At 44.5% G+C, this 15345-nt stretch overlaps 1 protein-coding gene and 1 long non-coding RNA gene across 4 annotated transcripts in view; one reads left to right on the top strand and one right to left on the bottom strand.

Annotated features, from left to right (window-relative positions):
* LOC111950015 (ras-related protein Rab-4B-like) overlaps window positions 1-8618 on the top strand; it is a 16303-nt gene extending 7685 nt beyond the window's left edge. Inside the window, exons 4-9 of one of the 3 annotated variants that reach the window (XR_002875444.2) lie at window positions 3207-3269; window positions 3375-3529; window positions 3626-3721; window positions 3845-4011; window positions 6776-6884; window positions 6966-8618. Coding sequence is in view for 2 of the 3 variants with exons in the window: in XM_023967345.2 (XP_023823113.1) it covers window positions 3207-3269; window positions 3375-3529; window positions 3626-3721; window positions 3845-3963 (433 nt within the window). In the remaining variant the exon portion in view is untranslated. Of the gene's footprint in view, window positions 1-3206; window positions 3270-3374; window positions 3530-3625; window positions 3722-3844; window positions 4012-6130 lie in introns of all 3 variants that reach the window. The other 2 variants (XM_023967345.2, XM_023967346.2) reach the window with 2 other exon arrangements.
* A 672-nt stretch (window positions 8619-9290) lies between these two features.
* On the bottom strand, window positions 9291-9734 carry LOC139022898 (uncharacterized). Its single transcript, XR_011473972.1, has 3 exons — window positions 9658-9734; window positions 9401-9465; window positions 9291-9370 (listed from the first exon to the last, which is right to left on the bottom strand). It is a non-coding gene; the product is annotated as an uncharacterized lncRNA (long non-coding RNA).
* Between the last annotated feature and the right edge of the window lie 5611 nt (window positions 9735-15345).

Below are 15345 nucleotides of genomic sequence, written 5' to 3'. Positions count from 1 at the left end.
CACATTGTATGATTTTTAAGTAATTAATTTGCATTTTATTGCATGACAAAGTATTTAGTACATCAGAAAAGCAGAGAACTTAATATTTGGTACAGAAACCTTTGTTTGCAATTACAGAGATCATACGTTCCTGTAGTTCTTGACTAGGTTTGCACACACTGCAGCAGGGATTTTGGCCCACTCCTCCCTACAGATCTTCTCCAGATCCTTCAGGTTTCGGGGCTGTCGCTGGGCAATACGGACTTTCAGCTCCTCCAAAGATTTTCTATTGGGTTCAGGTCTGGAGACTGGCTAGGCCACTCCAGGACCTTGAGATGCTTCTTACGGAGCCACTCCTTAGTTGCCCTGGCTGTGTGTTGCGGGTCGTTGTCATGCTGGAAGACCCAGCCACGACCCATCTTCAATGCTCTTACTGAGGGAAGGGAGTTGTTGGCCAAGATCTCGCGATACATGGCCCCATCCATCCTCCCTCAATACGGTGCAGTCGTCCTGGCCCCTTTGCGAAAAAGCATCCCCAAAGAATGATGTTTCCACCTCCATGCTTCACGATTGGGATGGTGTTCTTGGGGCTGTACTCATCCTTCTTCTTCCTCCAAACACGGCGAGTGGAGTTTAGACCAAAAAGCTCTATTTTTGTCTCATCAGACCACATGACCTTCACCCATTCCTCCTCTGGATCATCCAGATGGTCATTGGCAAACTTCAGACGGGCCTGGACATGCGCTGGCTTGAGCAGGGGACCTTGCGTGCGCTGCAGTATTTTAATCCATGACGGCGTAATGTGTTACTAATGGTTTCTTTTTGAGACTGTGGTCCCAGCTCTCTTCAGGTCATTGACCAGGCCTGCCTCCTGTAGTTTCTGGGCTGATCCCTCACCTTCCTCAGATCATTGATGCCCCACGAGGTGAGTCTTGCATGAGCCCCAGACCGAGGGTGATTGATCGTCATCTTGAACTTCTTCCATTTTCTAATAATTGCGGCAACAGTTGTTGGCTTCTCACCAAGCTGCTTGCCTATTGTCCTGTAGCCCATCCCAGCCTTGTGCAGGTCTACAATTTTATCCCTGATGTCCTACACAGCTCTCTGGTGTTGGCCATTGTGGAGAGGTTGGAATCTGTTTGATTGTGTGTGGACAGGTGTCTTTTATACAGGTAACGAGTTCAAACAGGTGCAGGTAATACAGGTAATGAGTGGAGAACAGGAGGCTTCTTAAAGAAAAACTAACAGGTCTGTGAGAGCCGGAATTCTTACTGGTTGGTAGGTGATCAAATACTTATGTCATGCAATAAAATGCAAATTAATTATTTAAAAATCATACAATGTGATTTTCTGGATTTTTGTTTTAGATCCGTCTCTCACAGTTGAAGTGTACCTATGATAAAAATACAGACCTCTACATGCTTTGTAAGTAGGAAACCTGCAAAATCGGCAGTGTATCAAATACTTGTTCTCCCACTGTATATATTAGGACAAGCAATGTCGAAGTCCAGAGTATAATGAATATATATACACAGTGCCTTCGGAAAGTATTCCGATCCCTTGACTTTTTCCACATTTTGTTACGTTACAGCCTTATTCTAAAATGAATTAAAATGTTTTTTTTACCCTCATCAATCTGCACACAATACCCCAGAAATGTTTGCTAATTTGTTAAAAATAAAAAATGGAAATATCACATTTACATAAGTATTCAGACCCTTTACTCAGTACTTTGTTGAACCACCTTTGMCAGTGATTACAGCCTCGAGTCTTCTTGGGTATGACGCTACAAGCTTGGTTCACCTGTATTTGGGGAGTTTCTCCCATTCTTCTCTGCAGATCCTCTCAAGCTCTGTCAGGTTGGATGGGGAGCGTTGCTGCACAGCTATTTTAAGGTAATTCAGAGATATTCAATCTGGTTCCAATCCGGGCTCTGGCTGGGCCACTCAAGGGCATCCCAAAGTCACTCCTACGTTGTCTTGGCTGTGTGCTTAGGGTCGTTGGAATGTGAACCTTCACCCCAGTCTGAGGTCCTGAGCGCTCTGGAGCAGTTTTTCATCAGGATCTCTCTTTGCTCCGTTCATCTTTGCCTCAATCCTGACTAGGATCCCAGTCCCTGCCGCTGAAAAACAACCCCACAGCATGATGCTGCCACCACCATGCTTCAAGTCAGGGATGGTGCCAGGTTTCCTCCAGATGTGACGCTTTGCATTCAGGCCAAAGAGCTGTCATGTGCCTTTTACTGAGGAGTGACTTCCGTCTGGCCACTCTACCATAAAGGCCTGATTGGTGGAGTGCTGCAGAGATGGTTGTRCTTCTGGAAGGTTCTCCCATCTCCACAGAGGAACTCTAGAGCTCTGTCAGAGTAACCATCAGGTTTTTCAGTCTCTCGGTTCCAGCTTTGATGCACCTGTACTGACCTCGCCTTCTGGGGTGAACAGGCCGTGGCTCAGGTGGTTGTAGTCTTTGATGATCTTTTTGGCCTTCCTGTGACTTCGGGTATTGTAGGTGTCCTGGGGGGCAGGTAGTGTGCCCCCTGTGATGCGTTCGGCAGACCGCACCACCCTCTGGAGATCCCTGCGGTTGTGGGCGGTGCAGCTGCTGTACCAAGCGGTGAAATAGCCCGACAGGATGCTCTCAATGGTGCATCTGTAAAAGTTTGAGGGTCTTAGGAGACAAATGTATTCTTCCTCCTGAGGTTGAAGAGGCACTGTTGCGCCGCCTTCACCACACTGTCTGTGTGGGTGGACCATTTCAGATTGTCAGTGATGTGTACGTCGAGGAACTTGAAGCTTTCCACCTTCTCCACTGCGGCTCTGTGGATGGGGGCGTGCTCCCTCTGCTGTCTCCTGAAGTCCACAATCAGCTCCTTCACTTTGTTGGCATTGAGGGAGAGGTTATTTTCCTGGCACCACTCCACCAGGGCCCTCACCTCCTCCCTTTCTTGTCATTGGTAATCAGGCCTACTACTGTTGTGTCAACTGCAAACTTGATGATTGAGTTGAAAGCCTGCGTGGCGACGCAGTCATGGGAGAACAAGGAGTTCAGGAGGGGGCTAAGCATGCACCCTTGTGGGGCCCCTGTGTTGAGGATCAGCGTAATGGAGTTGTTGTTTCCGACCTTTCCCTTTGACGTAAGTATTAGTGGATGCTACATTATGTTCTACATCATGATGTTGGAAAGAGATGGCTCCTCTGTCTGACACTCTTGTTTCCCCCTGACCTCAGATCAGTGACTCGCAGTTATTACAGAGGGGCAGCAGGGGCTCTCCTGGTTTATGACATCACCAGGTAAGACCCTGATTTACACTAATCCCAAATTAGCCCCATATTAGATGACAGTGGATCCATATAATATTTTACTTGAATATACTTCTGTGTCTCTGTGTATCCAAGTCGGGAAACGTACAATTCTCTGACCAACTGGTTGACAGACGCTCGGASACTGGCCAGTCCAAACATCATCATTATCCTCTGTGGGAACAAGAAGGACCTGGAAGCTGACAGAGAGGTCACTTTCCTTGAGGTATCCCGTTTTGCCCAGGAGAATGGTAATGTGGCTTAATGACCCTGCATACTGAGCGATGGTTGTGACTATAGATAAAGGAGATTGATTACTTAATTAGTCCATGTTGTTATAAAAACAGAAGTGATGTTCCTGGAGACGAGCGCCCTCACCGGAGAGAACGTGGAGGAGGCCTTCCTCAAATGTGGTCGCACCATCCTCAACAAGATAGAGTCAGGTAATAACGCAGAGCAATGTAGTGCACTAGAGATATATAGGCATCCACATTAGCTGAAGTGCTAACTGTGTATCTTMTGATGAGTTTTCTCATGTTTAATACGTCGATGTGTCTCCTCTGTAGGTGACTTAGACCCAGAGKGGATGGGCTCAGGGATCCAGTATGGTGACACGACGGTGAGGCAGCTTCGCCAGTCGCCACAGGCTGGCTCAGAACAGGGCAGAGATCAGTGCAACTGTTAAAGGCTAATGCTAACTCAGCTCTAAGACACACAGATCCCATGTCTTCAGGTAAGTAGTTTGTAATTAACCTACACTGATAAGTATGGCTCCTTACAAGTGTTTTGTATTTCTTCAATTGATAATCTATTAGTGTGATAATTTTAGGGATGTCCCCAATTATTCGACTGGTCGATAGGCTGTTGGTCGACCGACATTTTCTTTAGTCGAGCAGTAGCATATGTACACTATCGTTCAAAAGTTTGGGGTCACTTAGAAATGTCCTTGTTTTCCATGAAAACATACATGAAATGAGTTGCAAAGTGAATAGGAAATATAGTGAAAACATTGTCAAGGTTATAAATAATGATTTTTAATTGAAATAATTGTGTCCTTCAAACTTTGCTTTCATCAAAGAATCCTCAATTTTCAGCAATTGCAGCCTTTACAGACCTTTGACATTCTAGTTGTCAATTTGTTGAGGTAATCTGAAGAGATTTCACCCCATGCTTCCTGAAGCACCTCCCACAAATTGGATTGGCTTGATGGGCACTTCTTACATTTACACTTTATATGGTCAAGCTGCTCACACAACAGCTCAATTTGGTTCAGATCTGGTGACTGTGCTGGCCACTCCATTATAGATAGAATACCAGCTGCTGCTAAATAGTTATTGCATAGTTGGAGCTGTGCTTTGGGTCATTGTCCTGTTGTAGGAGGAAATTGGCTACAATTTAAGCGCCGTCCACAGGGTATGGCATGGCGTGGCGTGGCGTTGCAAAATAGAGTGATTGCCTTCCTTCTTCAAGATCCTTTTTACCCTGTACAAATCTCCCACTTTACCACCAAAGCACCCCCAGACCATCATATTGCCTCCACCATGCTTGACAGATGGCATCAAACACTCCTCCAGCATATTTTCATTTTTTCTGCTACTTTTTTCCAATCTTCCTCTGTCCGGTGTCTGTGTTATTTTGCCCATCTTAATATTTTATTTTTATTGGCCAGTCTGAGATATGGCTTTTTCTTTGCAACTCTGCCTAGAAGGCCAGCATCCTGGAGTCGCCTCTTCACTGTTGACGTTGAGACTGGTGAGTTGAGGACTTGTGAGGTGTCTGTTTCTCAAACTAGACACTCTAATGTACTTGTCCTCTTGCTCAGTTGTGCACCGGGGCCTCCCACTCCTCTTTCTATTCTGGTTAGGGCCAGTTTGTGCTGTCCTGTGAAGTGAGTAGTACACAGCGTTGTATGAGATCTTCAGTTTCTTGGCAATTTCTCGCATGGAATAGCCTTCATTTCACAGATAAAGAATAGACTGACGAGTTTCAGAAGAAAGTTCTTTGTTTCTGGCCATTTTGAGCCTGTAATCGAACCTACAAATGCTGATGCTCCAGATACTTAACTAGTCTAAAGAAGGCCAGTTTTATTGCTTCTTTAATTAGAACAACAGTTTTCAGCTGTGCTAACATAATTGCAAAAGGGTTTTCTAATGATAAATTAGCCTTTTAAAATGATAAACTAGGATTAGCTAACACAACATGCCATTGGAACACAGGAGTGATGGTTGCTGATAATGGGCCTCTGTATGCTTATGTAGATATTCCATAAAAAATCAGCAGTTTCCAGCTACAATAGTCATTGACAACATTAACAATGTCTACACTGTATTTCTGATCAATTTGATGTCATTTGAATGGACAAAAAATCAGCTTTTCTTTCAAAAACAAGGACATTTCTAAGTGACCCCAAACTTTTGAACGTTAGTGTGTGTGTGTGTTATATATATWTTTTTTTGATGGCTAGTGAGACACCTGTCTTTTTCGCGGCCATCTCAGTGAACTAATCCATTGCACCGACCGCGGGGATGGRACAGTCAAAGAAGGGGAGTGTGGCTGCACAATGCACTTCTTTCTCCAGAAATCCAATTTGTGCATATTCATTGTTTCTTAACTTCATTGTGATTTTTTTGCTGTTTTTGCATTTGATTGTTAGTGTCTATCAATTCTCCATTACATACAGTACCAGTCAAAAGTTGGGACACACCTACTCATTCCAGGGTTTTTCTTTATTTTTTACTATTTTCTACATTGTAGAATAATAGTGAAGACCTCAAAARTATGAAATAACACATATGGAATCATGTAGTAATCAAAAAAGTGTTAAACAATTCAAAATATATTTTATATTTCAGATTTCTAAGTAGCCACCCTTTGCCTTGATGACAGCTTTGCACACTCTTGACAATCTCCAGAGCTCACTGGCTCTGGAAACTCTGAGGGCCCAGAATATTTTATACAATGTTGCAAGGACAGTTCGTTGCAGACAGGCAATGCGTGTCCATGCGTAGCCAATGTGATTTATAGGATATTTATTTTTATCAGGATATTTTCTACCTGCAGGCAGCAATATTTTTTATTTGTTAGCTTTATAGGCTATTTTTACATATTTGGCAATGGCAGTAGAAGTAACTTTTTAGGTTTGTATCATTTTCATTTTGATTATAAATTAAATGAATATGTTCTACCAAAATGTGCATATGAACTGCCGGTAGAATTGGTAAAATAAAWTGGCATTCCACATGAGAAAGTTTGCTGACTCCTCGTGTAGCCTATTACTGACAACTTCAGAAGAGTAATGGCAGAATTTGTGAAAGCCAGTAGGAGAGGGAGGATGGTCAAGTTTTTTTTCCTTCTGGTTATCTTGATCTCTGGCTCCCTCTTTAGTTGGGACAGCCCTAGATCAGTTAGATTATTGGTATTTAGTGAACTGGGCTGAACTTGTTAAATCTCTCTCTGCCCGGTGTACATCTTTCCTTTAACCGTCTCTGCACACTCAGGCTTTTAGAGGACTGCCCTGTGACTTTTGACCCCTGCCCCTGGAAAATTGCTGGAGAGACCCTGTGTGGAACTTAAGGCTGGGTTAGCGTCTTGATCAGGAACAGTGATGTGAGTATCTGGGTCCAGTCATTGAGCTACTCTTCTCCAGGCCTGTCTCTCTCTGACTGCTGCTCCGCTGTGCATCGCCAGGGACTACAAGTGACATCAGCAGAGAGACCTGACCAATCACAGAGCCAGGCCCATGGACACACATATCAGGATGTTTGTTTTCAATGTCTTTATTCAGAAGCAACAGCCACAGCAGCTCATACACCTCTCACTGTTCAAATTATGTCTCTTGATATAAAGATAGTGAAAGTCCAGTCAAAGCTTGTAGACAGTGATGGGACTGACATGGTGTAAGGAGAACACAACACCAGACTTTTATTTGTGTTCGATCTCTATAAAAGTTTWGCCTATTTATTGGTTGTGTTGAAAACTGTTGTGAATATATCAAAAGGAAATAACATTTGTGACATTGGTGTACAATGTTTTATGAGACTGTAAAAAGTAGGGAACTTGTTTGACAAKGTTAATACACTTATATATACATACACACACACAAAGTATGTGGACCCCCTCAAATTAGTGGATTCAGCTATTTCAGACACAGGTGTATGAAGTCGAGCACACCGCCATGCAATCTCCATAGACAAACATTAGCAAGAGAATGGCCTTACTGAAGAGCTCAGTGACTTTCAACGTGACACCATCATAGGATGCCACCTTTCCAACAAGTCAGTTCATKAAATTTCTGCCCTGCTACAGCTGCCCCGGTCATTTGTAAGTACTGTTATTGTGAAGTGGCAACAACTGCTCAGGCGTGAAGTGTTAGGCCACACAAGCTCACAGAATGGGACCACCGAGTGTTGAAGTGCYTAAAGATAATCTGTCCTCGGGTTGCAACACTCACTATCGAGTTCCAAACTGCCTCTGGAATCAACGTCAGCACAAAACCTGTTTGTCGGGAGCTTCATGAAGTGGATTTCCATAGCCGAGCAGCCACACAAGCCTAAGATCACAATGCCAAGCGTCAGCTAGAGTGGTGTAAAGCTCGCCGCTGTTGGACTCTGGAGCAGTGGAAATGCGTTCTCTGGAGTGATGAACCACGCTTCACCATCTGGCAGTCCGGCAAACGAATCTGGGTTTGGCGGATGCCAGGAGAATGCTAACTGCCCCAATGCATAGTGCCAACTGTAAAGTTGTTTCAGCATGACAATGCCCCCAAGCACAAAGCAAGGTCCATACAGAAATGTTTTGTTGAGATCGGAGTGGAAGAACTTGACAGACTCGCACAGAGCCCTGACCTCAACCCCATCGAATACCTTTGGGATGTTTTGGAACGCCACCTGTGAGCCAGGCCTAATCGCCCAACATCAGTGCCCGACCTCACTAATGCTCTTGTGGCTGAATGGAAGCAAGTCCCCGCATGTCCCAACATCAATGGAAAGCATTCCCAGAAGAGTGGATGCTGTTATAGCAGCAAAGGGGGGACCAACTCCATATTAATGCCCATGATTTTGGAAGGAGATGTTCGACGAGCAGGTGTCCACATACTTTTTTTCATGTAGTTTAGGAGTTGGAGGCAAGCCCTACAGTCGTTTGTATGTATGAATGAAGACAGTGTGCATTGGATCTGGATGACTCAAACTTCAGGTTAGGGGGAAAACAAATATGATGTATTTTACATGTGTGAGGTATTGTGCAATGATTATGAAAGGGTTGAGGCCATATCTAAATCCACTCTAACCAGATTGTCATTGATGGACCGAAGTAAAGCACAAACGTGAGTATCTAAATTTTTTAAGTTGTTTGTGTGATTGTTTTTAGTTGATGCWTATATCTGGACTATGATCTTACATGTGATGTTTGTGTGCTAGATATAATTATTAAACTGAAGAACTGCCCCTCCTTTGCAAAGCCTGTATGAGCTTGAATTAATAAATAATTAAGCCAAATTCATTACACTTTCTCTTTCTATAACTTTGCATTGGTATGAGTGTGGCTGACACAAATTTTACACACCCCTGTTCCGGAGTCAGATCCTACACGTCAACATAGAATGAATCATCTTCAGTGGTTAAATTGAGCCAGAGCTACCTGGCTCCTGCACCTTGGGTTAAAGGAGAGCCAAGCTCCAGCACCTTGGGTTAAAGGGAGAGGCAAGCTCCAGCACCTTGGGTTAAAGGGAGAGGCAAGCTCCAGCCACCTTGGGTTAAAGGAGAGGCAAGCTCCAGCACCTTGGGTTAAAGGGAGAGGCAAGCTCCAGCACCTTGGTTAAAGGGAGAGGCAAGCTCCAGCACCTTGGTTAAAGGGAGAGCCAAGCTCCAGCACCTTGGGTTAAAGGGAGAGCCAAGCTCCAGCACCTTGGGTTAAAGGGAGAGCAAGCTCCAGCACCTTGGTTAAAGGGAGAGGCAAGCTCCAGCACCTTGGGTTAAAGAGAAGGCAAGCTCCAGCACCTTGGGTTAAAGGGAGAGGCAAGCTCCAGCACCTTAGGTTAAAGGGAGAGCCAAGCTCCAGCACCTTGGGTTAAAGGGAGAGCCAAGCTCCAGCACCTTGGGTTAAAGGAGAGCTAGCTCCAGCACCTTGGGTTAAAGGGAGAGGCAAGCCTCCAGCACCTTGGGTTAAAGGGAGAGCCAAGCTCCAGCACCTTGGGTTAAAGGGAGCGGCAAGCTCCAGCACCTGGGTTAAAGGGAGAGGCAAGCTCCAGCGCCTTGGGTTAAAGGGAGAGGCAAGCCTCCAGCACCTTGGGTTAAAGGGAGAGGCAAGCTCCAGCACCTTGGGTTAAAGGGAGAGGCAAGCTCCAGCACTTGGGTTTAAGGGAGAGCACAAGCTCCAGCACCTTTCATGTTCAAAGAGAAAAGTTGGATAAAAAGTAAGATAAACCAACATTAGGGTTGTGGTTGAAGAGTTTTTTTTCAAATGCTATACAGTATATACACACATTTTTCACATTTGTTTTTCATGAGAAATTAATGCTTATAGGTACCTTTTTGTGTGTGTAAAATATTACTGTTCTCAGATTTTAATAGAATCATAGGTGTGTATTAAAATGGGTTTTGTTGCAAAATGCTATAAGTATCGTATCCTGTATATTTAACAAATTCAACCCATCATAAATCCAGCCTCATGCTATAGTGTTTGGTTAGAGTTAGGCCTTGTCCCGAATGGCACTACTTTTGACCAGAGAACAGATGTCATATTACTCTTTTGATAATTGTTTTAATTTTATTATTTTTTTATGTCAGAAATGTATCATTTGTACAGTTCTTTATTAAGTGTTATTTGTCATGTTTGAGTGTAAAACCTTGCAGTGTAACATAGATACAGACGAGGCGTATATATCTCGTTTTGCAACAAAATGTGATTATTMGTCTCTCTGAAATACATCCATCGTATGATAGGTTTCAAACAAATGTAACAGGGTTATGTTGGTTATGTTGGTTATTGGTTATGTTTCCACTTGCCTCTAAAGAAAGGGGTATTTAATGTTCAAGCATTCTTATTGGTTGGTTCAACTTTGATGACAATAAGGCGTGTTGTGATTGGCCCCGCTTGCAGATAGTGGGAGATCGCGAACGTCAGGTCTTCCCAGTATGAAAATGTGATGCAAGGGGTAGGTCACGTTCTGAATACTGTTTTCTATTTTACAATGTGTACAAGTTTGCTGTACATTACTGATTTATACATGTGTGGGTATATGGTACCTGTTAGGGATTGAGGGGCTTTCTGGGATGAGCTTTGGCATATGATTGCTGTAAATAAGTGTGTTAGCTAGCATACACCGACGTAATGGTCACACAAGCCCACTGCTAACACAGTTGTCATCATGCTACATATTTTGCTATCAATACCGTTAAGCCCTGCACAACTAACGTGCTGTTTCCTATTTAACAACAGCAACAGAAATAAATTATGCTCAACTGGGACCACTGGCTGATGTGATTTATTTGGACAAAACACAACGCAAGGAGAGTACGATTTACACTGCTCAAAAAAATAAAGGGAACACTATAATAACACATCCTAGATCTGAARGAATGAAATATTCTTATTAAATACTTTTTTCTTTACATAGTTGAATGTGCTGACAACAAAATCACACAGAAATTATCAATGGAAATCAAATTTATCAACCCATGGAGGTCTGGATTTGGAGTRACACTCAAAATGAAAGTGGAAAACCACACTACAGGCTGATCCAACTTTGATGTAATGTCGTTAAAACAAGTCAAAATGAGGCTCAGTAGTGTGTGTGGRTTCCACGTGCCTGTATGACCTCCCTACAACGCCTGGGCATGCTCCTGATGAGGTGGACTAAAGCATCCGCCAACTCCTGGACAGTCTGTGGTGCAACGTGGCTTTGGTGGATGGAGCGAGACATGATGTCCCAGATGTGCTCAATTGGATTCAGGTCTGGGGACGGGCGGGCCAGTCCATAGCATCAATGCCTTCCTCTTGCAGGAATTGCTGACACACTCCAGCCACATGAGGTCTAGCATTGTCTTGCATTAGGAGGAACCCAGGGCCAACCGCACCAGCATATGGTCTCACAAGGGTCTGAGATCTCATCTCGGTACCTAATGGCAGTTCAGGCTACCTCTGGCGAGCACATGACGGCTGTGCGGCCCCCCAAAGGAAATTGCCACCCCACACCATGACTGACCCACCGCCAAACCGTCATGCTGGAGGATGTTGCAGGCAGCAAACGTTACTCCACGGCGTCTCCAGACTCTGTCACGTGCTCAGTATGAACCTGCTTTCATCTGTGAAGAGCAACAGGGCCCAGTGGCGGAATTTGCCAATCTTTTGTGTTCTCTGGCAAATGCCAAACGTCCTGCACGGTGTTGGCTGAAGCACAAACCCCCACCTGTGGACGTCGGGCCTCCTACACCCTCATGGAGTCTGTTTCTGACCGTTTGAGCAGACACATGCACATTTGTGGTCTGCTGGAGTCATTTTGCAGGGCTCTGGCAGTGCTCCTCCTTGCACAAAGGCGGAGGTAGCGGTCCTGCGCTGGGTTGTTGCCCTCCTACGCCTCCTCCACGTCTCCTGATGTACTGGCCTGTCTCCTGGTAGCGCCTCCATGCTCTGGACACTACGCTGACAAAAACACAGCAAACCTTCTTGCCACAGCTCGCATTGATGTGCCATCCTGGATGAGCTGCACTACCTGAGCCACTTGTGTGGGTTGTAGACTCCGTTCTCATGCTACCACTAGAGTGAAAGCACCGCCAGCATTCAAAAAGTGACCAAAACATCAGCCAGGAAGCATAGGAACTGAGAAGGGTCTGTGGTCACCACCTGCAGAACCACTCCTTTATTGGGTGTCTTGCTAATTGCCTATAATTTCCACCTGTTGTCTATTCCATTTGCACAACAGCATGTGAAATGTATTGTCAATCAGTGTTGCTTCCTAAGTGGACAGTTTGATTCACAGAAGTGGATTGACTTGGAGTTACATTGTGTTGTTTAAGTGTTCCCTTTATTTTTTTGAGCAGTGTACATCTGTTACACTGGTGCCGTGACCCGGATCACTGGTTGCTGCGGAAAAAGGAGGAGGTCAAAAGGGGAGTGAGTGTAACCGATGTGAAATAGCTAGCTAATTAGTGGTGATGCGCGCTAATAGCGTTTCAATCGGTGACGTCACTTGCTCTGCAAGGGCCGCGGCTTTTGTGGCGCGATGGGTAACAATGCTTCGTGGGTGGCTGTTGTTGATGTGTGCAGAGGGTCCCTGGTTCGAGGCGAGGAGAGGGACGGAAGCTATACTGTTACACAAATACATGTCTGTAATTGAACAAACCCATACACCAATCTCATAACGAGATGAGGATATGATACTACAGTTAGGGTTGGGGTTAGGGTTGAACCAGGATGGGATATGAAGTTAGGGTTAGTACTACCCTAACCCTAGACTGGTAACACATTGTAATTACAGCAGTAGCCCGAACCCGAGTTTAATGTCCACATCCCGGGTTCAACCCTAACCTTAGGTTAGGTTTATGGTTGAGGCTAAGTTTGTTCAACCCTATACCTATACCCTACCCCTCACCCTAAATAGGGCTCCCCCACCTCTAATTCCCAAATTAAACARTTGTCATGTTGTTACACTTCTTTGACCACAAGGTGGTGCTGTGGAACAACGAATGTTAATCTCATATCAGTCAGCAAGCAACAGGTAAACAAAACCGTATTCAGATGACATTGGTGTTACATTTTGATGTAAAGTCATTTTTTGTATCAAGTGCAATGTGTATAATAAGTAGATTATACAGTCAGTAGTAATACCTACTAATACTTTTGGCCCCATGCAGGGTCAAGCCAAACAATGAACAAAAGGCTGCTATGTGTATGTCTGTCCCCTTGAAGGGTACGGCCCAATGGGAGAGCCCAGGGCTGATATTATGACCTCTGACCTCTAGTGTTACAGATGAATGGGCCCGGCGTGTGACCAGACGACAGCTGGGCCACTGTTCTGCTGAGTCAGCCTCTGCTTCAGACATACGCGCGAGCACACAGATGGAACGGGGCCCATTTACTAAGACACGTGTCCCCTTTAAGGCCTTATATTATCATCATATTAAATGACATGGATGGCCTTGTCTTTATGACTTGCTCACTCCTGGTTGAAATGAAAATGTATACACCAGCTGTGTTTGTATAGTATACATGTCTCCTTATGTGACCAATGACAGCTGCTCAGAATAAGGCTGAGTGTTTATTGGGAAAACATTTGATAGAAGCAGAAAAAAATATATTACAAAACCAAGACCAGATKATTTTACTAGTAGGTTCATCCACCCTCTCTTTCAGACCTTGACATCTCCTCTCCGTGAGCCTGGTTTTCCTCTGCTGTCCCCAGCCAGTCAGACACAGCTGGAAGCCACGAGAAGACTCATTAGTACTAAGGTTGGATTGATACCTACTAAACAAACAGAGGATGAGACACTAGACCTGTTAGTTCGTTTCTGGGTGTACAGTAGGTCTGGCAACATGTATACAGACAACCAGGCTTGGTTTTATTTCATAGTTCAAAGCGGAAATGTTCATGTGCAGTTTTCATTAGAAATGTTTCAATGAAATTGAGAAGATTTGCGTGTTGGATTTGTTGATTCATTTTCATGGTTGTGTCTCGGTTGATGTAGCCAGCATTCATCACGCAGGCCCTGGGCCTCCTCTGTCGGAGGAGTGTTGACTTGTCKCAGACATGTCCCATAGAGAAACACTAATGATCAAAGAAGCTGTTCTGTGTTTATTTTCAGTGTACCTGTTACTTTGTGAATGAGTTGGATTGCATTATGAATCACAGAACAGAATAAATACTGTCTGAAGTGCGTCAGTCTTGGCCACAAACATGCATATCCCAGATGAAGTGATACACAAAAAAACACCCTGCTTCACTCTACATTTACATCCACACACTAAAAAAACATGCAAATCAATAGACAGTCATCCACACCCCTCTTGAAACATGCACGCAGGCACACACACACACAAGACACTCCAGTGTCATTGCTCAGATGGAGGTCTGGCAGACAGACAGAAGGCAGGAAGCCCCACTCCTTCGTTGTGATGTATGGCGATGTCTGAACAGAGCCCCACCAATCGTGCTTTAATTGCCATGCCACCACAGCCACGACAAAGAGGGAAAATGACAGCAGGCTGGCCGGCGCAGTGCAGGCCTTGAAGTGTGGCTAGCCGCTCTGGCCCAGACGAAGAGATCGGCTCAACAGTCATAAATACATATAAGCCCTCAAGAAAGAACAAATGGGTTGAGAAGGCAAGGATCCACATTCAGTATCTCCTCTATATTCTCTGGACTCTGGATGAGTTACTGAGTCTGAGTACATTGAGTATAGGAACAGTGCAGCACAAAGCAAATAAAGAAGCACAGCCAACAACAGAAATGCCCAAAATACATTGGCTACAATAACTGATGATAGTGGATGCAAATGGGGCCTTGTTTAAAGCYGATTTTCAATGTTTGTGAGAATACTTGGAATATCAAATGGTGGGTGGGTTAGACCTGTGGAAGGGTAACTGGGGAATAGGGCAGTATGAGAAAGACAGAAGGGGAGAAAAGAGGGAACTGGGAGAGAAAAGGGTTCAAGGGAAACAGATAGTGATCAGATGAAGGTGATCGATGGAAGGGGTCAGTCCTTCATAGAGGCCATTTTGTTACCCTGACACGCACACACACGCAAACATGCATAGATACGATCACAGGGCCTTTAAAGGGTGCGCTTAGAGCTGGCAAATGTCTAGACATACATTAACAAAGAATAATGGCTGCCATTTTTGTACGCTTGCAAAAAGGCACTTTTTCTGTACAGAATGAGACGGCTGAAACTCAGAAATAATTATTAGGGAGAAAAGCAGGGGAAAACGTTTCATTCCAATATAGGGAGGGTCTGAAACATGTCTCTGTGCATTTTCACTCCTACTGGAAGCATCCTAGAGAAGGAGAAAGGCTGTATGTCCTTAAACAACCAGCATGACCTTTCATAAGGTTACAGGTAGAGTATCATAC

Source organism: Salvelinus sp. IW2-2015, linkage group LG23 (assembly GCF_002910315.2).
Source record: "Salvelinus sp. IW2-2015 linkage group LG23, ASM291031v2, whole genome shotgun sequence".
Lineage (NCBI taxonomy): Eukaryota > Metazoa > Chordata > Actinopteri > Salmoniformes > Salmonidae > Salvelinus > Salvelinus sp. IW2-2015.
The sequence above is the reverse complement of the archived record's forward strand: the minus strand, read 5'-3'. Positions and strand labels throughout refer to the sequence as shown.